This window comes from Trypanosoma theileri (assembly GCF_002087225.1).
Source record: "Trypanosoma theileri isolate Edinburgh chromosome Unknown TM35_Tth_3_V1, whole genome shotgun sequence".
In the NCBI taxonomy this organism is placed as follows: domain Eukaryota; phylum Euglenozoa; class Kinetoplastea; order Trypanosomatida; family Trypanosomatidae; genus Trypanosoma; species Trypanosoma theileri.
Genome location: NW_021639845.1, coordinates 960,342 through 983,437, shown reverse-complemented (window position 1 = coordinate 983,437; position 23,096 = coordinate 960,342). Strand labels below are relative to the sequence as shown.

Sequence of the window (23,096 nt, the reverse complement as noted above, 5' to 3'; positions counted from 1 at the left end):
AAAAAAAAAAACAAGCAAAAAAAAAAAAACATTCTGCGAATCGTATTCACTTACCATTTTTATATTCTCCCCTATTTCTTTCTTTCTTCTCTCTCTCTCTCTCCCTAGAGTATATGTATAGATATTAATGTATAGCTTTCTTTTTCACTTTCGCTAACTTCACGTTCTATTGGTACCATTGATAAATGGCGCTAAGGATGATAAAAACAAAAAAAAAAGTAATGCAAATAAATAAAAGGAAAAACTTTAGCTATGCATCTCCCACTAACAATTCCTGTGAGGTCTGGAATTTCCCACCCGATGCCCAAGAGGTGGTGTCACTTTTGTTATCGCATTTGTTGTTGTTGATGTTGTTAATGTTTTTGATGATCCTACTGGAGATACTCGTGACGGTGGAGCCATACGACGATAAGTCGCACCATTGTTCCCGGTGCACTCCCGCGTACGTTGTCCATCTCTGCCATTCATACCGCCGCCTCTCTCACCCCCTTCACGGGGGGTTTGGGGAAAAAATAAAGCATTTTCGGCATCCTCTGTCTTTCCTTGAGGTCTTAATCCACTTTGATTATATCGAGAGTTCCTCTGTTGCAGGACGTAGTTACGAGCCGCACCAGCCACTCGTTCACTGTTACTACCCCGTCGTCCACGTGTTGGCGCTCCATACATGCGTCGCACCTGATTTTCCATTTCTCCCTGTGAAAGTCGTTCACGTTCCCGTTGATCACGTCGAAGCTCATTTAGCAACTCCGTAAAGAGCTGAGTTTTATGCCACTTACTCCAAAAATCATCATATAAACGTGAAGTAGCCCATCCGCCTTCTCTACGTGAAGAATGATATGGACGATATCCACGGCTAAGAGAGGATCCCAATGAAGACATCCCTGACTTTGTACTACGATGCGGTGAAAAAATGCGGCGTTCACGTATCTCTCCTGGCAATGGTTCCACACCTATGCGTTGTGGTGTGATTCGCCTTTTGTACCGTCTATCTTCTTCTTCATCTCTAGTACTGTAAGTGGAAGATCCTTCATTATTTTCCTTTGCGTAGAAAGCCTTTTCGTACTCATCAAGACTAGAATATAGTCCTAACTTTTTGTGCAGCATATTCCGTAACAATTTCACATCCCATGGCCAAGTATTACCCGTTTCATCATTAACGCCAGCACCATTATCGAGTCTACAATCATTTGGCGCTTTTTCAAGGTTAGTAGATGGTCTACGACGATTAGAAGATAAGGGTTGATACGGAAAAAACTCAGAAGAATACCGAACATCAGTCGTTGTAATTGCTGATGGAGTTCGTTCTTCATTTACAACCCTAGTCTTTTTGACTTTATTAGAAGGACGTGTACTATTTGGCCTTCGGTATCGTGAAAAGGTCTCTGTTTCAGTTCGGTTACCTGAAACAATTCTTTCAGTCTTTCGTAATTGGGATTTTTTACCATCTCGTTGCGAAACATTAGAGAAAGATTTAGCTAAACGTTTTTTATTCTCAGATGAGGTAGGCAAAGACTTTTTATTATTATTATTATTATTATTATTATTATTATTATTATTATTATTATTATTTTTCTTATCATTATTTTTCTTATTATTATTACCTCTCTGAGATGTCACTGAGAAACGCGAAGACGAAGCCACCTTAACAGTCGTTGATGTCGGATTTTCAGTTTCGGAGTCTTCATAATTACTGGTACGTGATTCTATAGTTAATGTTTCACCTGCTGTATCAGTAGATTGTTTTGTATCCGATTGAATCTTACACATTTCACGAGGTAATGGACTTACTTGAAAAGACTTTGTCGGGATGTTGGATGTAGCTAAAGAAGAGCTGCTAACTTTTTGAACCAAGCGTTCGGTAATAATTTCTTTAGTACCCTCATCTTTGTTTTCTTTTTGCTGTTTTGGAGGCTGTGGTGGAGGAACTGGTAGGGGCGGTGGTTGTAAAAGTTCAATGGCGTTATGGTTGCTTTCACCATCATTCTTATTATTATTATTATTATTATTATTATTATTATTATTATTATTAACAGTAGTATTAACAGTAGTAGTAGTAGTATTTTTAGCATCAACAACAGCAGCAACAACAAAATCATCATCATCATCATCAGCACTGTAACAGGTGAGACTTGTAGCACTACTATTCGCTACTCTTGAATTGCTTTGACGGTCACCATAACTTTTTCTTGAGCATGTATCATCTATTTGCGGAGGACTTTTACCAATTGTTGAGCAGAGATCCGTTGCGGTTGCATTCCTAACGTCCAATGCTGATCTTTTCATGACACCATTTTGTCGTTCCAACGGTGATGCTGAAAGGGATGAAATGGTGCGATAAGAAGCAAGATCACTGTTAGTGATAGTATCAAGGGGAATAGGTGATAATCCAGTCACTTTACAGTACATATCGTAAGAACTACATGCCAAAGATGCATCTTTTAGTGGTTTTTGATCTGATTTAAGAAAATGATTGCTATATATCCACATTGATGTTACACCTTGTATAGCTGTTACTTGATCTTCATTACTTGAACTAGGTAATACAAGCCCACACATAAGTTGTAATTGAGCTAAATTTGGTTCATTTTTTACTACAGGAGTGTTTGTATCAATAGGATATCCATATAAAACTGTATTTTCTACAGCATATAAAGGAAGACCATTGGTTTGAGGAATACTACGTAAAAGTATACCAGCAGAAGCGCATTGATTATCCGTTTCATCCATCAATGGTAAACGAAGGATACAACGAGTAAGTGTCGTTTTACTTCCTTCTCTTAGCACTATATGAAAAAGTCCAGCATCCTCCGTGTGATCACGTTCGCGACCCGCGACAAGAACACTGTAAAACATTTGGTGTTGATTATGTTGCGATCTTTCCACAGAATCATTGTTTTTTACCCAAAACAAATCACATGACGTCAATGAAAGATGTGCATAATCACGAATCATCACAATAGATCTTCCTGATGACTGTGGTACTACAGCACAAGAAGATAAGGCAGTATCATGAACAGAGCAACGACTATGATCGGTAAGAAGAAGACTGCTTTGACCATTTTGAACCATTTCTAAACTTGAGTCTCGAATTGCTAATTTACCATTTTCTTTCACCCATACACCTCCGCCATTACTATAAAAAACACTACGGAGTACTACGGCATTACTTCTATCACCAACAATTAAACCATGGCCACCACAGCGTACAACAGTCATATAATCAGCCTCAAGTGTTGCAGAATCCAATAAAGCTATAGCAGTAGATACTACACCAGGACCTGAAAAACTACAGTTAATAATTTTTAACTTTGTATGGCCAGAAGCTTTTAAAGCAGGTACCTCACAATTTCCTGCAAAACCCACTAACCCACAAATATGACTAAAATCACACTCTGAAAAAGTGCACACTCCATCAAGTAAGAGTTGTACACTCGCATAAGGTGATGATGAAAAATCATTCCGTACGCATTTCGGAGATGCTCCAAATATACACTGAGAAAAAAATACCGGTCCTTCTCCCACTACCTCAACAAGATTCCCAAACCAAACCGAGTGAAATGTCAGGGGTGCTCGGGCATAAATTTTAATAGGTTCATGAAATACTGCCATCATAGACATCTTTTTCTCATCAAGAATACAATCATTTTCACCATCTACTGAAACTTGAGCCGCGTCATCAAGGGAAACTTCAGAAAGAAAAAGACATGAGGCAGTGTTCTCAATCACACAATCCCCATAAACTCCCATTTGTAAGCAAACACGAGATGGTTGGTCACTGGGAAGATTCCCAACTGCGGTCATTAGCGATTTAGGTGTCACATCCATTTTTGGCCAATTTGAAGATGAATTCAAAAAAGAGTCAAGAACCAAATGTAAAACGGAGGCATCTTGTGATAAATTTACGGAACCCTCTTCATCGTCTCCTACCATATTTAATGTTGGATAACCCAAAATATATATATATATATATATATATATATTTTTTTTTCTGTATGTACTACGCAGTGCAAGTTCTATACTGTCTTCAAAAAGAAAAGAAAAAAGAAAAAAAAAAGATTTCTACAGACCACATCAAAGATAAATACAAAAAAAAAAAAAAAACCAAATGCATATTGTATAAATCTTTTCAGCAAAGGCTAGAAGTAACGCTTCTTGTGTTTTTTTTTTTTTTTCTTTTTCTTGTTTCCCCCTTTTATATATGTATATATGTATATTTACTTGTCAGGTGGGAAATGCATCTGACGGAGGTCTACACGACGTTCGGCCACAATAGTAGCCACCTCCTTCAAGTCATCAGAAGAATAAGGTGAGTCCATTTCTGGAATAAAACCCCATTGTACTTGCCACGCAGCTCGACCTTCAGGAGATGATACTGAAATCCCACCTGATGTTGATCTGCCTTGTTTAACGTGTACAGTGGGTGAGGCGTAGCAGAGTGTAAGCTCCTCTCCCTCATGTATTTCACGGATACTAAAGGCATGGATATAAGGTTCATACAAAAATTCTAATGGAACACCAGCTAAAAGATTATCAAAAACATCAATCCCACAAAAACTCTCTTCAGTAGACATTGTATAATAGCAATTAGGCTCAGGGTGATGATTAAGTTTATCCAACACAGGAATAAGCGTTGCAGCTCCAGAACGTCGGGATAAAACTAAACTTACCCACCAAGCATATTCCTCTTTTGAGAGTCGTTGTCGTAAAAATGCACTAAGAGGTAAACCATTCATATCATCATGAAAATATTCCCATAGTTGAATCGCAGGACTCTTCTCCAAATTATTTTTAGTAACCGACTTTTTACCTGACATATTCCTTTTCTCCTCTTTTAAAATCCCAAATATTTCTTCCTTCTCTAGAAAAGGTAAATTATTACTCGGTACAACAGACTTTTTCAAGTAATTCACGTAACCTGCGTGTGAAGGACACCAACCATCAGGTTCAGTGTCACCCCCTGCCACTACAAGTTGACCTACGAGATCTTCCACATGCATAAAGAAAGAAGTCACCGGATCACTTGAAGGCGGTGGATGCGCAAAGAAAACAGCCGCTACAGGCAAACTCAATAAAAAGACACCAGGTAATATACGACGAGTGGCCACAAAAGAACTCCCATATGTAACATTTTTAGTTTCTGGTTGTTTTAACGTTAAAAAAGGTGAAACAATCGCCTTTAAATCGTTAATAGCACTACGGACAAAGAGGACATCATCACTCTCTTTGGGTAATAATACAGAATTTATTTTCTGAGTGTTATCTCCCTCACTAGACCACCAACGGCGTTGAACAGCCTTTGCCAAACCAGAGCGCCAACGCCGTAAGGAAGATGCTCCCATGTGAAGTTCCTGGCAGAAAAAGTCCAGCAGAGTCTCTCCCTCCTCTCTTGTGGAGACATCACGCGGTAAAGTAATGGGGGAAGAGACCCCACGACCACCACCCGACACACCAACAAGGGCAGAATCTACACCTTCGTAAAGTCGACCAATTGCAGGAAGGGAACAATGAAGATTGCGAAGAAGAAGAGAAGGACCTGCATGCGACATTTAGAAGAATATGTTTTTTTTAATTATTATTATTATTATTATTCCCACCACAACCACAACCACAAACAGCAGCAGCAGTGCTACCGTCCCCACCTAAAGAAATCACATGATATAAGCGAAGAACGAACAAAAAAAAAAAAAAGAGAAAACAAGAAAGATATACTCGTAGAAAAAAAAAAAGAAAAAAATGCACATGAAACAAGAGTAACACTGGTAATGAAAATCATATATATGTATATATATAAACGATCACAAGAGCATGAAGATTAATAGAAATCGTAAAAACGAAAAATAAAATAAAATAAGCAAATAAGAATCACCTACATATTTTTGTAGGTATATTAAATAGCTAGAAAAAAAACTTCTTGTAAATTGTGAGTGTGTGTGTGTGCTTGTTTTAAATAGATCACAAAATAAAATAATAAAAAAAAAAAAAAAACTGAAAAAAAAAAAATTCTTCGTCTTTTATTTCCAGGTATAATTCCCCACCCGTCCCCCATCAAGTCCATATTTATTCTTTTATTGTGACAGCAGTAATTAGGCCAATGTGGAATTGAATCTTGATTAATAAATCTTCTTTTCCCTCCCCTTTCAAATAGGTAATCAACTCAGTAGTGGTGTCATACCAACGCTTTTCCACCACTCGAGATACACTGGTAGTGCAATCCTTAGAAGCATCAACAGTACATATAATGTTAGCAGCATCTCGGCATGGAATGCATTGGGTAACCCATAACGCCAAAAGCCCCTCCAAAAAAGATATCTCATCTAAAGAATCAACGTTAACGGACTTGTAAACAGTGGATTTTCGTTTCAGGAAATTTTCACTAGTTGTAATAATGTTACATAAATCTAGGAGTTTGGCTTCATCTCTAACGAGCTGTTGAAAGGTATATAAAATACGAGTGTACACAGTTCTCAACAAACGCATCTCTGTAGTAATAATTCCCGTTGTAGAAGAGTTTAAAAGCATTATCCACTCATTTCCAAGACTCCTAAGAACAAGTGCAAAAAAGTGTAAACTCTGTGCAACCTTAAAGGGAGGTATATAAGCTGTTGATGCCTCTGGATTACGGTACAATTGTGAAATACTAAGTTTAAGAGAATTTAATTTCTCCGGTGGTAAAGGTGAAAACAGGTTCGCCAAAGGTAAATAAAAATTGCATGCAGCAAGAGGTGTGGAAAGTATGAAGAACTTATTTCCTCTAATAGAAGAAGTAAAACAGGCATTACAAACACCCTCACTTACAACCATATTAGAATGGACATCAATATTCTCAGGAACATAGTTGCCTGACACTGACATTGGATAAGAGACTTCACACAAAACACCAAGTAAATCTGTACTTGCTTCAGTATCCAATGAAGCAACACAATATAGTGGCATACCAAGAGATTCACTTGTAGAATTATTATTATTATTATTATTATTATTATTATTATTATTATTATTATCTACATTTTCAGTGTGATTTGGGTCCACATTATTTACAACATCTGCAACACTAATGCTAGTGAAATTATTATCATTCACAAATATTTTTTCATTTTCTGAGATATACTCCCCCGAAAACATTGAGAAAATGGCAGTTGATGATGTTCCATCGTCCACATGCAATAGAATAGCCCAAGCAAGAGGTATTAATTCTCCTTTTTTGTGAAGAAAAGAACTATTGGACGGAAGGTATACATGCGACTCTCCCATCTCTTCAGCCTTTACACAAGATGGAGGAGACATTTGAGCAGCGTCTGAAAAGAAAAACTTCACCAAGACACTCTTCTCATTATTACATTTTCCAAAGTCTACAGTAAATCGTGAGAGAATACCTGATGAAGCACGTCCTCGTTGTCTTTCTTCTTGTTTTTCTGGTTCTTGATTGTCATCATCATTTAATTTCTTCTCATCTTTACGTTCTTCCTCTGTTTCCTCTAAAGCCAATTCTGCCCAATGTATATCTTTCCTTGATAGTGAACGCTGCGAAAAACATACAAGTTCCAGTTTTGGCAAAGAGTCCCCCATACAAGTCGTTAGACGAAGTTGGAGAACAGGTTCCATATTTATTCTTTCTTCTGCAGGAGAAATTTCCATCTTGTCCTCTAAGACTACTGAAGTAGACATCATCAACAGATGTCCCCAGCAACCCACAAAAGGTCCTTGAATTACACCTTCTATTCCTTCTTCATAGTAATGAATAGTCTGACGATAGTTACTCCCATTTTTTTCAACATTCAATAATGTATTCGTGTCTCCTCCTTTTTCTTTTTTATTTTCTTTTGTAGCTTCTTCGATCTGCTTAGAAATCAAAAATGGACCATTCACTACTTCTAATACCCTATATGAGAGAGAATTCTCTTTATTATTAGCGTCTTCATTAACAAAGCTAGCTGCTTGTTTTCCACATGCTAATCTTGCCTCTGTAATACTCTGACGATATAAGTCCTCTCCAAGTGCATTACAGGAAGCCGTAAAAGCAGAAGACCCAAAAAAATTTTGGGTTTGAAATAACAAACCACGAATATTATAATTTGGTTTCCATCCTTCACCCCAAATCTCTTTACTATTCTTCCCACTACGACTTGGTGTAGGTGTACTACACGTCCACGGAAGTCGCAGCGTATTAGACTGTCCACTCTCTGAAATCATTACAGATGACAGTGGGAGAAACACAGTTGAATAAACAAGTGGAGGAACAAATGGGTATAACGCTGAAAATGCAACAACTAATTGAATCACTTGACCAGAAAGTGGACCATCAGAGGGAGAAACATGTAGGATCCATTTCGCAATCATTGTATCATCACCACAACTAACATCAGTAGTGTTGCTATCATTACTATCAGAGTATAAGTTATGTGTTAAAACAACTGAAACACACGGAACAGGATGACGTTGAATATACCGAAGTTCCCTCTCTAAACGCCTAAGCACAGCAATAGAAGAAGAAGTTTGAGATTCTACAACCTCGGTATTCATATTTTGCTTATCCATCTTGTGATCTTCACATCTGTTACGGAATGGAATATGCAAACGAATATAATCAAGTGGATCCTTCACTGTATTTCTTGTTTTACCTTCCCATCTACTTTTCCTTCGTCTACCACGTCTCTTATTACTGTATACATTTGGAGTAGTTTCCTCATCATTCAAAGAAGTACTGACATCCTCATTATGTTGAAGACATTGTTGTTGTTGTTGTTGTTGTTGTTGTTGTTGTTGTTGTTGTTTTTCTTGATCTGGTGACGATGGTGATTCTAGAGGTATTAATGTCTTTATTTCCAAACGAAGACTGTTTTTGGTATATTTTAGTTTTGACCAGTCAATGGTACTCCTCTGAATTTGTTCTCTTTCACTCATATTACTACTACTACTAATACAAGCTCCGTGACTAACACCGGGAGAAGTTATCGCAGGAGTAACAGTGGTAGACCCACAGATACTGCTTCTCTCAGATGTTGTAAGATTTCCAACAAGACCATTCTCTTTTTCAATACTTTTTTCAACAATTAAACCCTCATTATCATTTGTTATATCTCTCAGTTCATCTAACTTGAATTTATCACTATCAGACGTTTCAATAGTCAATGAGTCTAAAAGATTCGAAGTAGGTATTAATCCTTGTAACGATAATCTGTTTTCTTCTTCATCTAAACATTCATTCTTCTCTGGCAATTCAACATCTATAGAGGGCACAGGCTGTAGATTACAAGAAAGAGTAGTATCGACTGTACCCTCTTCTTCTTCTTCTTCTTCTTTTACTCTCTCTGTTGTTTCTTCTTTATTGAGTGTTGGTATATTCTCCTCCTTTACTTGTTCTTCTTCCACTTCCACTTCCACTTCCACTTCCTCTTCCTCACTTTCCTTTAAACACTGTAGAAGAAAAGTCTCGAGTCGCCGCTGTTCTTTTTTCTTCTGTTGCTTAAGGAAGTTCATGGTACGACGCAGTTCTGAAAGTTCACTAACTTTATCCAACTGTGCTTTAGATACGCGATTAACGGAACCCGAAAGAATTTTCTGTCGCACATTATTAGCCGTTTCAAAACGCTTAATCACACTTTGTAGTTCCTCCGTGTTGGTTACTCTTTCCACATACCTTCTAAGAAAGGATTCCCGCGCCGAAGAAGAAGAGAGAGTACGAAGATGACGTACAAGCCGCTCTTTATCAGTCTCAGGATCCCCAATAAGATCATCATCGATGGTGTTATTCTTTTTTCTGGGTCCCGAATTTTCTCGACTTGTCGAAGTCTTTTGCTTTTCTTCTTCTTTTTCTTCTTCTTCTTCCTCTTCTTCTTCTTTAATTTCTTTCTTTTCTTCATTATCTTCTGATTCCACTTTCTCCATGAAAAGAGGATCAGCTTCTATAGAATATTGATTCACAACAGTATGGGTCTCCTCTGGAAGATCTTTTACTTCTCCTATTTCTTCTTCTTTTTCTACTGTTGTTGTTCCCAATACTTTTTTATTATTGACATCGCCTTCACTATGCCTTATATCGTCATCTTTTGGGAACTCACACTTTCGCACAGGTGGTACACGCCCCTGTTTTAAGTCTTCAAGATCCGAAAGCCAGATTGTGTACATTCCAATCTGTCGTTTCTGTTCACTCGTCATTACACGCAGTTCACCTCTTTCATACTGCTGGAAAAAAGGTCTGGCACGGTCAATGCGACGGCGTAAGTTACGAATTCTCTCGGAGAATATATTCTGCTCTCGTTGAGGAGAAGCACTCATCTTTATTAATTTATTTTTCTTTTTTCTTTTCTGTATATTAATTGAATACTGCTGAATATCACGTAAAGTACAGGGGCGACCACAGAGTAATAGCAGAGCCGCAGTCACTATTACACACAGATAATATGGTGTTTATATGCTTCTGGGGAGGCTACAACTCTTCTAGCTTTTCTAAGAGTTGTGGTGAATGCAAAGATAGATTTCGTCTACCAAGCGATGAAACGATGTGCACAAACAAGAAGTGCCCTTCGCACAAAGACACACACACACACACGATAAGTGGCTCAAATACTAAGCAAGAAAAAAAAAAATTTATTAAAGGGAAAAAGAGCAAGGGAGGGGGAAAAGGAAAATAATAATAATAATAATAATAATAAATAGCTCCCCCTATATATATATACTTATATTTTTTTCCCTTAGAGCGTTTGTGAAGCTGTATATTTTCTCTGACTTTCACGCTCTCAGAGATGGAAGAATTCCCTATCTTGGTTAGCAAAAAAAAAAAAAAAGAAAAGAAAAAAGAGAGAAAAACAGAATGCAAGAATCAAAAACAAACTGTTTTATCACACAAAAACTTTCCACACCTGGATACTCTGTAGTATGGTCCCTGCATCCACACAGACAACTTTCACAGTATTATTATCACTTTCCGTTTGCACATAAATATGTTCGTTTCTCTTTTTTTTTTCTTTCCTTTTTTTTTTCCTTTTTTCTGCGTGTATGTATTATATTGGATCCATGGTCGATTAGCTTGCAAAATGAATTAATCTTTATCCCAGTAGTAATACTCGTTTACGCATATAAGATATTCCTAATCTCCTCCGCACAGGAATTGTTCGCTCTCTTTTATTTGCTTCTCATTCTATCCAATGCTTTCCCACCACCCCATTCTTTTTCCACTTCTCCCCCCACATATAAACCAGAAAAATGATCTCTCTTGAATTTGTTTTCGCTAGCGTACTTCCATACAGAGAAAGAATATACAAATAATCACTCTCTGATGGAAATGAAAAAAGAAATAGAGTGTGAAATTTGGTACAACAACAAAATAAAATAAAAGTCGCAAAAATAAAAGAACAAACCGTACACTCTACACACACACAGAATGTCTTATTCCTGCAAAGAATGAAATTATACTCTTTTTTTTCATGAGAAAATAGTGTTTCGCTTTGGTTTTTTGTTGTTGTTGTTTTTTATTATTATTGTAGTTTCCCTCTCAAATGGTTCTTCTTCATTAATATACTTAGTAACTACGTCCGAAGAGCACCCACTCCTTAGCTTGGTTGTTACAGCTTTTGCAGATACAAGTCCGTCCTTCAACGCCTTCAGGTTGCTGAAACGGAATGCAAAGTGATTTGGCACCCATACTCGGGGCACGTGCATCATCACGCGTCTCTTCACTTTGCAGAATTTTGGATTCCTCTGCACTGTCCTTCTTGATCTGTTCCTCGCAGGCCATTGAACCACACCATGGGGCCAACACCAAAGCCTTATTATTGATTGCCGGTGTGAAATCCTCCCACTCTGTCAACTTCTTCGTGTTTTCCTGACGCTCTTGCGCAGCTCTCACCAACATAGAATCGTGAATTTCGTCCATGAGAGCAAGGAATGTGCTGGGGAGTTGTTCATTCCATGGAACTGTTCGACGGCTGTTGTTGTAGCGCAGCGCCACGGACAACTGCTGTGATGATAACTCCTTTGGTCCCAACTCAATGCGCACAGGCACACCCTTCACTTCCCAGTGGTTAAAGCGCCATCCTGGGCTATAGTTATCACGCAGATCAGCCTTTGCACGAAGGCCAGAGTTTATAAGGTCCTTTTCAAGAACCTTGCACTTATCCAAGAGTGTCTCTCGTTCTTCATCTGTTGTGTCTTTTGTAATTCCCACAGGAATAATAACGACTTGTACGTTAGCCACACGAGGAGGAAGAACCAAACCGCGATCATCACCGTGCACCATAATCATAACACCAATAACTCGGGTAGAAAGACCCCATGAATTTTGCCAGGGAATAAGAGTAGAACCATCATTCTTTTCAGGATCTTGGAAGTTAATATTAAACATCTTTCCAAAATTTTGTCCCAAATTGTGGCTTGTCCCTCCTTGGCAACCACGGCCTACAGGAGCAATATAGGTCTCCACAGTTGTGGTATAATATCCACCAGCAAACTTTTCCTTTTCTGTCTTCTTACCCTTTACCACAGGAACAGCAAGTAATTCTTCATATACAGCAGCATAATGGTCAAGAATTTGAAGAACATCATCGGCACACTCCTCCTCCGTTTGCCATGCACAATGACCCTCCTGCCAGAGGAACTCACGTGTACGGATAAATGGTGTAGGATGTGAGAATTCCCATCGAATAACACTGTTCCACATATTCAAACGCACAGGTAAATCTCGGTGTGAACGAATCCATTTGGCATAATATGGATACATAACAGTTTCACTGGTAGGACGGATACCAATAGGCACCTCAAGATCTGTTTCACCAGCTCTTGTCACCCAAGCAACTTCAGGTGCAAATCCTTCCACATGATCCTTTTCTCGTTCCAAACAACTTTTAGAAACAAACATAGGGAAATAACAATCCTCAACACCCATTTTTTCAATGCGGGAACCAAGAAATTTCTGAACACGGCTCCAAATAAAGAATGACCATGGGCGCATGATATAACAACCTGAAACATCATAATATTCAATCATTTCTCCCTTAGTAATAACTTCAGTATACCATTGAGCAAAGTTTTCTTCACGTTTTGCCATAATACCTAGCTTAGTTTCACCAGAAGCTGTATTTACAGCGTTAGAACCAGCCCCTCCAGATGGAGGAGGAGACTTCTTTCCTGCATTCTTTGTATTTTGTTTATTAGCCTCTGGTTTTTCCTTCGCAGCAGCCGAATCAGTTCCTGTGGCTTCTGTAGAAGCATTTTCTTCAGAAAAATCCACAACTACATATTTGTAGCCAATCTTATCTAGAAATTGGCACAATTGTTTAGGTGTAATAAGGGTGCTCTTGTCATTTCGGCAAGGGTGTAATACAACAGGAATAGGGCTATCCATAAGTGCCTTGTCAATAATTAACTTAATCCCTTTTGAACTATCGTTTATGAGGGCAAATGGTGTAACACTACCCTGAACAACACCCAATTTTGACATCAAAACATCCTCAGGTGCGAATCGGAGATCTTTTGTATCAGCTGCTTTTTGAATCATCTTCATATTCGTCTTTGTGGTGTGAAGCGCTGTCACAAGAACCAACTCATTCTTCTTACTCTTTAAAAACATATTTTTAACACCAATGCAAGGTGTTCCAAAACGCTCCAATTCCTTATTTGCCTCCTCTACAGTGTGTTTCTCCTCATGAGATATGGTGGGTAAATCCATATCTAGGGAACGGAGCACTTCTAGCAGCTCCGCCTCACCTTTGCAATCACTTGCGGACATCAACTTCGTGGATTTGGTTGCCTGCTCTTTGTTGGGGTTATTAAAAGAGGAGAAGCCGGGGAAAAGTTTTGCATCAGTTCCATCCGCCCTGTGATGATGATAGGGCCGCACCGAACAGTAAAGAACAGCACGACCGCACTTTAAAGGTGCAGTGCGGAACAAAGGCGTTTTCTGTGGCAAGCCAAGTCGAAACACTGATGGAAAGAGGATACCACGAGCACGCCTCATCATCAGCGTTCTCTTTGGCTAGCCACTCACACACCAGTAGCAAAAACAAAAACAACAACAACAACAATAACAATAACAACAAAAACAGTAATAGTAACAACAACAAGAACCAGAAGAAGAAAACCACTAACAGAGTTCAGCCTCGTATACACGTGAAAAAAAAATATCTATAAATAAATAAAAACACCATACTGAAATATATTTTTTTCCATGTTTCTGTATTATTTCTTGTCTTTATTATTACTATTACTAGTATTATTCTTTTTTCCACTCCTCACAACAACCAAAAAACTGGGGACAAACCAGAGAGACAACCTCAACACAAATACAATTACAGAAGAAAAAAAAAAAGATAGATGTATTTTCTTTTTCTCACATTCTCTCTCTCTCTCTCTCTCTCTCTCTCTCTCACTCCTTCTGCACGAATACGTATATTTACATTATCGCATAAGCGTAAACTTAGAATCAGGCCGCATATCACGGAGTTCCTCCAGTTTGTTCCTCCCATAGTGCAGTTGCCATTCAATACGCGTAACACATCTTCGTGGAATATCGATATTTCCGTTAAATTCAGAACGAATATAATGACGCAAGTTCTCTCGCGTCTGTGGGTCCTTCATTTTTCTTGTCTCTTTCAGCAAATCATGATAAAGACCAAGTATCTCCAGCTGCACTCCACTACGTCTAGGACCTTGCCTTATCGCACTGGAAGGCTTTGAAGAATCATTACCGTTGACTACAGACTTTTCTTTGTCTGTTCGCATCGGTGTACCCTCACGCTTCGCTGATAATGATGACACAGCAGAAGAAGTACTGGTATTCATACTAGCGCTAGAAGTATTAGTGGATCGGGGTTCACCTTCTTCTGGGTACATGGGGTTTCCAGCATACCGCGCTTCCTTCGCATACACCGCCTCCCGATAAACTTTCGTCATGGTATCAAACGCAAAATTGTGTCGATTTCCCCCACGATCACGTATCTTGTGGCGCGATAGCAAAGAAAGACACAGCATCTACAATAACAGTACTATTACTACTACTATTAGTACTCACTCAGAGAGACAGATAAATAGATAAATAAAGAGAGAAAGAGAGAGAGCACTATTTCTTAGACTCTCAGTAGCTTTCTTCCCCTTTCTTTTTTCTTTTTTTTACAACGCTTAAAAAAAATTGAGAGAAACCAATTTGAAGAAGAAACATGGTCTTCAATAGCGTTGATAACAAAGAAAGTTCGGAAAAAAAAATAAAACGAATAAAAATAGGCAACAAAACAAAAAAAAAGTATAAACTCTTTTATCTTCTCTTCATGTAATTTGATTTAATCGAGTCTGTCATCTTCTTCTTCCTCATCCTCATCGTTGTCATCATCATAATCATCATTATTATTATTATTATTATTATTATTATTATTATTATTATTATTATTATTATTATCAGATGTATGCTTTATTAAATGAAGAGGGTTTTCCAGTTGTTTTAGCTGATGCGCCTCCGGATGAACAACGACGACACCATTACCAAGCTGTAACTGAGCAATGTACATCATATCATGAAATACCATAGACTCTTCTGCAATGCTTACCAATCGAACTACCAAACCATTTTGTAAATTAAGGAGTTTCTCAAGATTGGCGTCAAACTTTAATTGTAATGCTGTAGATTCACCACTTTCATCATACAGTCGTAGTGGATGACGACTTTGAACCACAGTTGACCATGGAAGGAGATATCCAGCGTAACCAACTTGACGTCCAGCATCTATCTCTGATTTAGCAAAATTTGCCGCTTCTGATACAGCGTTTGTTGTTCCTAACCATCGCCACTTTCCAATATCTTTGCTATCCAGTGAAGATAACTCTTCCTGCATCTCCCAGTGTGATGTTAAACCAGCATTCTCTACTCCTTGCATGGGTGGATAAACTATTTGCTCTGACCAAACTACCTCATTCAATCTTCTTTTTGTTTTATTCTCAGTAAAAGAGATAAATTTCTCTGGAGACGGGAAAGGCCAACCAAAACTTGTAAATTCTGTACAAGTACCATGAGATGTAAGTAAATCTAAAAGTGAACGAAATAGACTACAACTAAAACTGATCCTCTTATCTACACCCAAGGATCCTTTCTGTGAAGATGAGGAACAATAACAACAATAGCGTTGGTGTAGGAGTAGCATAATCCAAAGTAGTCGTTCACACATATGTATTTGCATCTCTCGTACTGCGGTGTGTGATCTTTCTTCTTTTTCTTCTCCTCCTTCTTTATTTGATTCTTCAACAAGTGTGGTAGTAAACTTCCCTGTTATTTCTTCTGAACTTCCACCAATAGTTCGATGCCAAACACTAAAAAAAGCATTTGCAATAGTTTCATTATAGCTCTCCCGTAACCATTCCTCACATTCTGGTGAATGTAATACTAAAGACTGAATTGCCACAAGTCGAAGTCCTTCTACAATAGCCGTAACATCTTGACAGAGAGGATGTTGAAGAAGATGTCGAACAGTAAATAACATCGCACGACCCCCTGCATGATGTTCAATCTCCTCTCTCGATTTTATTACATCTTCATTATCGTTGTACCTCTCATTTGGAAAAAATGACAACGCATCAAAAGCCTTATAATACCGCAGTAAAGAAACTTCCAAAACGCGGAATGCAATATTACGAAGAACACCCGTTATGTCATTATCTCTTGTCATGGCACCACCAGCACGGAGAACAGATCCTTCACTTCCCTCCTCTAAGAGACTTGCTGTTTTTTCTGCCATCACAACTGCTACAAGGCGTCGCGTAGCTCGGTAAAAAGAAGAAACAATATAAATTTGTTGCGATACTGGGATTCCTGGAAAAAGAAGAAGATTATTTTTTTGTTGTTTTTCTTCTTTTTCATACCTTTGTAAATAACTTAAGAGTCTTTCACAAAGAGACTTAAGGGTATGAATACGTGGTTTATGAGGTAGTAATACGTAACGAGTAGCTCTTGGACTCTTTTGTAATTGATGAAATACACCAATAGCACTATAAATTACTGATTTTATCCCATCAAAAGATAATCGTATCGGGGATAATATACTTCGGGTATCATTCTCATTGTCAATCATTTCCGTCAAAAACTCTGATAGTGGCGAAATAAAACGCAAAATGACTAAGGGGTCTTCTTCCAATCGTAACAATAACTCAATCAATACTACTTGATGATTAAAATAAACATCACTAGTTTTATTTTTAATAAAATGAGAAGATGCTGATAGTCGCAGCAACAAACGACGAAATTCATCATCACTTGTTATTGATAATGGTAATAAAGGTAGATATTCTCCTTCCATGTGAGTTGAAACAAGACGAATTCCATTTTTAGTATATCCTTTAGATTGACACAATCGCTTGTAAGCTTCACGAATAATATCGTGAACAATCAAAGGAACTTCCTCTTTCCAAAATAAACAGTTAGATAGGTAATCGGTATTATCTGAGTAAGAAGTAGTATCATTTAAGGTTGCTTCTGTAGAGAGAGAGACATTATCTTGCTTTCCTTCCTCTACATGTAAAGGTACCTCTGGTAGTAGTAATAGTGATAACATCTTATCCAATATTTGCCGTAATTCTTCTGAAACACCAGTTGACATCATTACCTCCTCCAAATGTGAAACTCTTTTAATCAGATGAAACAATAAAAAATCTGGTGGAGGTCCTTTACAATAGCATGAAACACTATCGGTTATCTTTGGTGTCGCTAGGTAATCCAGGTAAACTTTGAGATGCGGAAGCCACATCTGAAGAGGAATATCAGAGATACAAATAATCCACTCCACAAGTACTGGAAGCATTGGTTTCACCTTTGTATGAGTTCCAACAAGGGGAAGAAGTGGTTGCAGAACACAAGCTGCTAATTTACACAGCGTCTCTTTTGTTTGTCCAGAACGTGAAGCCCAACCGCCAAGTCTCTCATCAGGATCTATCCATACTGCATATCCTAGTCCCTTTAAGATTTCCACACCTAACAATGGATGTAATACACTCTCTTCTGCTTCCCCTACACTTTGTTTGTGATTAAGAATAACTGTTATAAGTGTTACAACACTTCCTGGTGTCTCCCACCAACGGCCTGGTGAATTTAGAAAGAAACGTCGTACCGCAGATGAAAGGGCATTCAGTCTCACTACAGTCGATGTGGCAGATGATGTCTTTGATGTCTTTCCATCTAGAGAGGTTGAATTATGTGGATTACCCTCTACAGGAGAATGCACACAGCGATGACTGCTAACAATGCCACTGTGGTGGGATGTTAATATCACTCTAGTTAGCTGCTGATACCGCCGCAGAATGCGTCTCATGACAATCTTCTTGGTTGTTTCGTTATTATTTTTTTTTCGTATGTATATATGTATATGTGTGTGTCTCTCCTCATCGAACACTATAAAAAAAAAAAAAAAAATACCAAAAAGAAAAATAAAATAATAATAATAATAATAATAATAATAATAATAATAATAATAATAATAATAATAATAATATCAACCAAGAAAGACTCTTAAAGAATGTGTGAGACCATCAGATAAGCAAGATACAAAAATACGGGAATAAATGTGCAACTGTTATCGATTCACTTTTTTTTTTTTTTTAATGGAAACTCCATAAACGAGAAACAACGCAAATAAGTCTGAATGTGAATGTAAGTATGACTGTCACAACGGCCCATCATGAAAGGGGAAAACATGAATAAAACCAAAAACAATTTAAAAAAAAAAAATGAACGCAATAAGGAAAAACGTCTACAATGACTTTAAACTACATAATCTAGTGATAAATCATAACTTTCTGAAATGACAAGGAATCTCACATGTAAGCAGCAAATCTAATAACTTCTTTTCAGATCATTTTCATCTTCTCTCAGAGTATCAAGCAAAACAAAGAAAAATAATAAAAATAAAATTACGCTATGAACTAGGCAACTGCATGAATGAACTCGGTGATGTCGTGGAGAGGTGTTCACCCTCATCTATAGGTATCCCCATGATCTCTGCCTGTCGTAACCACACCTCTTGGTGTTTGCGCATCACACCCCGTTGAATGGCTTGGCTAGTCATTTGGGTCTCTTTTCCACTTGTTATGGCTGATGAAGTGGAGGAGAAACTCGAAGAGGGAGAACGGGAAGCAAGAGCAGCATAAGAAAGAGGGTTTGCTTGTTGTTGGTACTCTTTGAGTTTATTGTCCCATTCTTCTTCTTTATCATCACCTTCTCGCCGCTGCTCTTCAACAACAATAACAGATGGGGCAAAGGTTACAGTTCGCCTTCCAGGCGTACTTCTTCCTGTAAAATGAATCGGCAATGCATCATCTCCTTCTAGGTCATGCTTATTATAAGAGTGAGCCGACACTGTGGAGCGCAACTCTTCAAAAGGTTTTGTCAAATCTCTCCCGTTATGATGTTGATTTTGCTTATCTTCTTCTTCTTTTTTTTCTTGTTCTCGTTGTTGTCTTTGTTGTTGTTGTTGTTCTTCTTCTTCTTCATGTTGTTTCTGTAGCAAGGGTGGTGGTGGTGATGGTGGTGGTAAGGACTCTTCCGCAGAGAATACGGCTGGTAAGGTTACGGAGGGACTGCGGGGAGTGGGTAGACTAAGCAGCGACTCCTCTGGTCTCAGTGTAGTCTCTCCAGAAATTTTCACAATCGACGAGGTGGAGGAGGAGGAGGAGCGCTGCGGTCGGCCGTTCGTCTCTTGTCTTATCTGCGCAGTTAATGCTATACGCAATGCCTGCTCCTTCTCTGCAAGCTCAGCACGAACCTTAATGAGTTGGGCTCGCAGGGCCTCAAAGCATTCATCTTGAACCCGCTGATTTGACACCCGCTCTTCACGGAGGCGTTGCAGTTGTCCTTGCAGGGCAGCCGCACGTTCCTTTATATGTAATAACTCCTCACCTTTTAACTGCGCAAAGGACTCCACTGCCATCATCATTCTTGAGTGGAGTGCATGGTAAAACTCTTCCATTTGCAGGTTTACATGATCTAATAGTCGCCCCAAATAACTATTGGGGAATGGAGATGCTTTCATATCTTGCGACTCTAAAGCAGAGATATGTTTCACCTCTGATGAAGAAGTAGAAGGTTTTTTTATTGACATTGTCAAGGAAGATTCCTCATTTAAACGTCGAATTATTTTATCACGCTCTTCAATATCAAGCATTAAACGTACCTTTTCCTGTTCGGCAGTTAGTAACAACTTCTGTAAGTGACGCACTTGCTTACTTTGTTGTCCTACAAGTTCGTTTCGATCTTTACGAACAACTTCAAGTTCTTCTCTCAATTCCATATGACGTTGTTTTTGCGCATTTATACATGTCTCTAGTTGAGACAGAGAGTCTTTTGCTCGAGTGAGGAGGTCAGCATAATTTATATTATTTAACGCACTAGTTGATAACGTATCGTACGTCTCTTCGCAGACAGTATCAGATGTCATTTTCCAATCATCATCATTATCATTTAGCATTTTTGCAATAGAGGCTATGAGTGTCTCAATTGAATGTACTAAATGCTGCAACTCTAAACGGCCAATAGATTCTAAAGAAGATGAATCCGTCTTTTCAATTAACTCTGTCACTCCAATACCTTTTAATGTCTGTACAAGTTGTGATGCAATCCATTTTTCATCTGAATTCACACGACGCATTCTATCCACTACACGTCGTAGTAGTCCATCTGTATGTTCTTGAAATGAATCACTTAAATTACTTCCGTCTTTTCCACTTATGTTTTCATTCTTTATATCACCATGTAAATAAAGGTCCGCCTCCAGTTTTTGTAATTGTTCCTGAAGTCGTCGTCCCTCTTGTAGATTCTTTTCACCCGTCTCTCTCAGTCGCATCACCTCCGCTTTAGACATAGATAGCTCCTCCTCCATTAAATGAATCCGTAATTGGGCCTTCTGCAGTTCCTTCTCTTTTTCTTCAACTTGTTCTGACATTTCTGAGACTTTAAGGTGAGTTTGACGCAGTGAAGTGGCTAATAGTTCCTGTTTCTTTTTTAGATTACACTCCATAGAGAGCCATTCTTCTTGCTGTGAATGTTGATGCTCCTCTTTCGCAAGGAGATCTGTCTCTAGGTTTTCTCTTTTAATAACTTCCTCATATAATTCATTCCTAAGGGTATCACGCTCTGAGCGAAGCAGCTTAACTGATTCTTGAAGATCATGGCATCTCTCATCCAGCATACATTGTACTTCTCTATCAGTTTTATTTATTAAAACATCTATGCAATTATTTTTCTTTGTTTCTATATCCTGTTTACAACGTACTACCGTAGATCCTCTTTCTACCTCCTCTAACTTCACACTATTTTCTTTACTCTGAGCCAACAAAGTCCGTAAACGTTTGTTTTCTAGTTCTAACTCAGAAATCAATGGTGAATGAATGGAAGTTTTCTCTTTTTCTTGAGTTTCCAACGTATCCAATTGTATAGAAGAAGAAGATGGTAACGATGTTGTTGCTGTTGTTGTCGCACTACAGTATTCATTCACACGTTGAATAGCAATAGCGAGTTGCTGCTCAGCTATCACACAACGTTGTTTCCACCACGCAGCTTCTTGCTCACACATTTTCCCCCAACCACGATCAAGAACAGTACTAAGTAAAACTGGTTCTTCCCCTGTTTCTCCACGAGACTCTGGACCATCACTCAAAATCCAACGCTTTCCTGATCTACTACTACCTACATTCTCCTCTGGAAGAATACTTCTTCGACTCCGGCCATTTGGTCCTCCTCCTGTAACTATAAATGATAAAGGAGTATGTCGGTTATTCATCAACGGTTCTCTTTCTGTAGATTGAGAACGTGTTCCATTCTTAGAGTGGAGAGTTGAACATCGTTGAGGTTCTTGTGATGGTACTAGTTGACTCGGTTGACTTATATTTATACCAACCGGTGTTGTTGTTGCATTCTTTCTTCCATACTTTATGCAGTTATCATTAGTTCGATTCAGAAACATATTTTCACCTTGTGAATTTGGAAGTCTTGAAATAACATCAGGTACTTCTTTCCTATTCTTATCCTCTGCAGCGTCTATCGTTGTTGTTCCGTCACTACACCCGATCCCGCAGGTGTTATCCTTGTCATCTGTTAACGGAACACTGCAGTCAACACCAGTCATAGTAGTATTAGCAATACTACTAACAACACTGTCGACAGTAGAGGAAGTGCAGAGACCAGCCGCCGTGTGTAGACTGCGGGAACCATCGCCGCAGCGAACAGCAGAGCGGGAACTGGTAGAAAACAACTGACTCATCGCCTAACACACACACACCCGTTATGTATATATGTATATATACAACTCTGTGGCTTTCAGATACGGGTGAATCCCCAGAGACAGAAACAGAAACAGAGAGAGAGAAAAGAGAAAAACAAACAAAGAATTAATTCAGATTACTAAGGGCCAATACAATGGAACACCAACCAAATTGTAGAACACACACACACACAGAGACAGAGAGATAGAAATAATAATACAATCACACATAGACAAAGGGTCTGCAAAAACAAATCAAAAATCAAAAAAAAAAATATAAAGAAAAGTAAGTCTTCAAACTAGACTTTATATCCACTTAATGGCTGTCAGAAGTGTCCTATATTAGTAATTAGGAAAACAAAGAAGAAGAAAAAATAAATATGTCACTGTGAAACGAGAATTACTTTCGATACAAGACATGAAGTTCTTTTTTTTTTTTTTTCTTCTATTCCTCCTCCTCTTCTTCCATTTTACAAAAGCATTCTAATGTTTGACACTCTTCTTTTCTGTTTCTTCATCAGAGCCCCATCAACAAAAGCCTCACATTCACAACAGTAAAATAGGGACAAGCAGAGTACTTTAACTGCTTTCCCTCTCTCTTTCTAACAAACACACAGAGACTACTCAGCCAAGATCAAATCTCAATATGACTGCAAACAATTTAAAAATAAGCCAAGAAAAAATAATAATAATAATAATACACCAACAATTTTTGTAGAGCAAACTATATTATATATATAAATATATATCCCTTACTTCTTTTCTCATATCTTCTCTTTCTATTTAAGATTCGTTACTACCAGTACTATCACCACAATCCCAGTATATATATATATATATATATATATATATATATATATATATATATATATA

The 23,096-nt window shown here is 38.2% G+C and overlaps 7 protein-coding genes across 7 annotated transcripts; all 7 read right to left on the bottom strand.

Annotated features, from left to right (window-relative positions):
* Window positions 1-264: 264 nt before the first annotated feature.
* TM35_000034710 (uncharacterized protein) lies at window positions 265-3,930 on the bottom strand (the record flags this gene model as incomplete). Its single annotated transcript, XM_029022238.1, has 1 exon — window positions 265-3,930. The coding sequence occupies one exon, from the start codon at window positions 3,928-3,930 to the stop codon at window positions 265-267; it is 3,666 nt and encodes a 1,221-aa protein (XP_028886784.1).
* Window positions 3,931-4,214: 284 nt separating this feature from the next.
* TM35_000034700 (uncharacterized protein) lies at window positions 4,215-5,546 on the bottom strand (the record flags this gene model as incomplete). Its single annotated transcript, XM_029022237.1, has 1 exon — window positions 4,215-5,546. The coding sequence occupies one exon, from the start codon at window positions 5,544-5,546 to the stop codon at window positions 4,215-4,217; it is 1,332 nt and encodes a 443-aa protein (XP_028886783.1).
* Window positions 5,547-6,057: 511 nt separating this feature from the next.
* Window positions 6,058-10,275, bottom strand: TM35_000034690 (uncharacterized protein; the record flags this gene model as incomplete). Its single annotated transcript, XM_029022236.1, has 1 exon — window positions 6,058-10,275. The coding sequence occupies one exon, from the start codon at window positions 10,273-10,275 to the stop codon at window positions 6,058-6,060; it is 4,218 nt and encodes a 1,405-aa protein (XP_028886782.1).
* A 1,243-nt stretch (window positions 10,276-11,518) lies between these two features.
* Window positions 11,519-13,951, bottom strand: TM35_000034680 (putative prolyl-tRNA synthetase, putative,bifunctional aminoacyl-tRNA synthetase; the record flags this gene model as incomplete). Its single annotated transcript, XM_029022235.1, has 1 exon — window positions 11,519-13,951. The coding sequence occupies one exon, from the start codon at window positions 13,949-13,951 to the stop codon at window positions 11,519-11,521; it is 2,433 nt and encodes an 810-aa protein (XP_028886781.1).
* A 440-nt stretch (window positions 13,952-14,391) lies between these two features.
* Window positions 14,392-14,964, bottom strand: TM35_000034670 (uncharacterized protein; the record flags this gene model as incomplete). The annotated part of the gene is made up of 1 exon (XM_029022234.1): window positions 14,392-14,964. The coding sequence occupies one exon, from the start codon at window positions 14,962-14,964 to the stop codon at window positions 14,392-14,394; it is 573 nt and encodes a 190-aa protein (XP_028886780.1).
* Window positions 14,965-15,269: 305 nt separating this feature from the next.
* On the bottom strand, window positions 15,270-18,281 carry TM35_000034660 (uncharacterized protein; the record flags this gene model as incomplete). The annotated part of the gene is made up of 1 exon (XM_029022233.1): window positions 15,270-18,281. The coding sequence occupies one exon, from the start codon at window positions 18,279-18,281 to the stop codon at window positions 15,270-15,272; it is 3,012 nt and encodes a 1,003-aa protein (XP_028886779.1).
* A 603-nt stretch (window positions 18,282-18,884) lies between these two features.
* Window positions 18,885-22,223, bottom strand: TM35_000034650 (uncharacterized protein; the record flags this gene model as incomplete). Its single annotated transcript, XM_029022232.1, has 1 exon — window positions 18,885-22,223. One exon carries the CDS (start codon window positions 22,221-22,223, stop codon window positions 18,885-18,887), a length of 3,339 nt encoding a protein of 1,112 aa, XP_028886778.1.
* Between the last annotated feature and the right edge of the window lie 873 nt (window positions 22,224-23,096).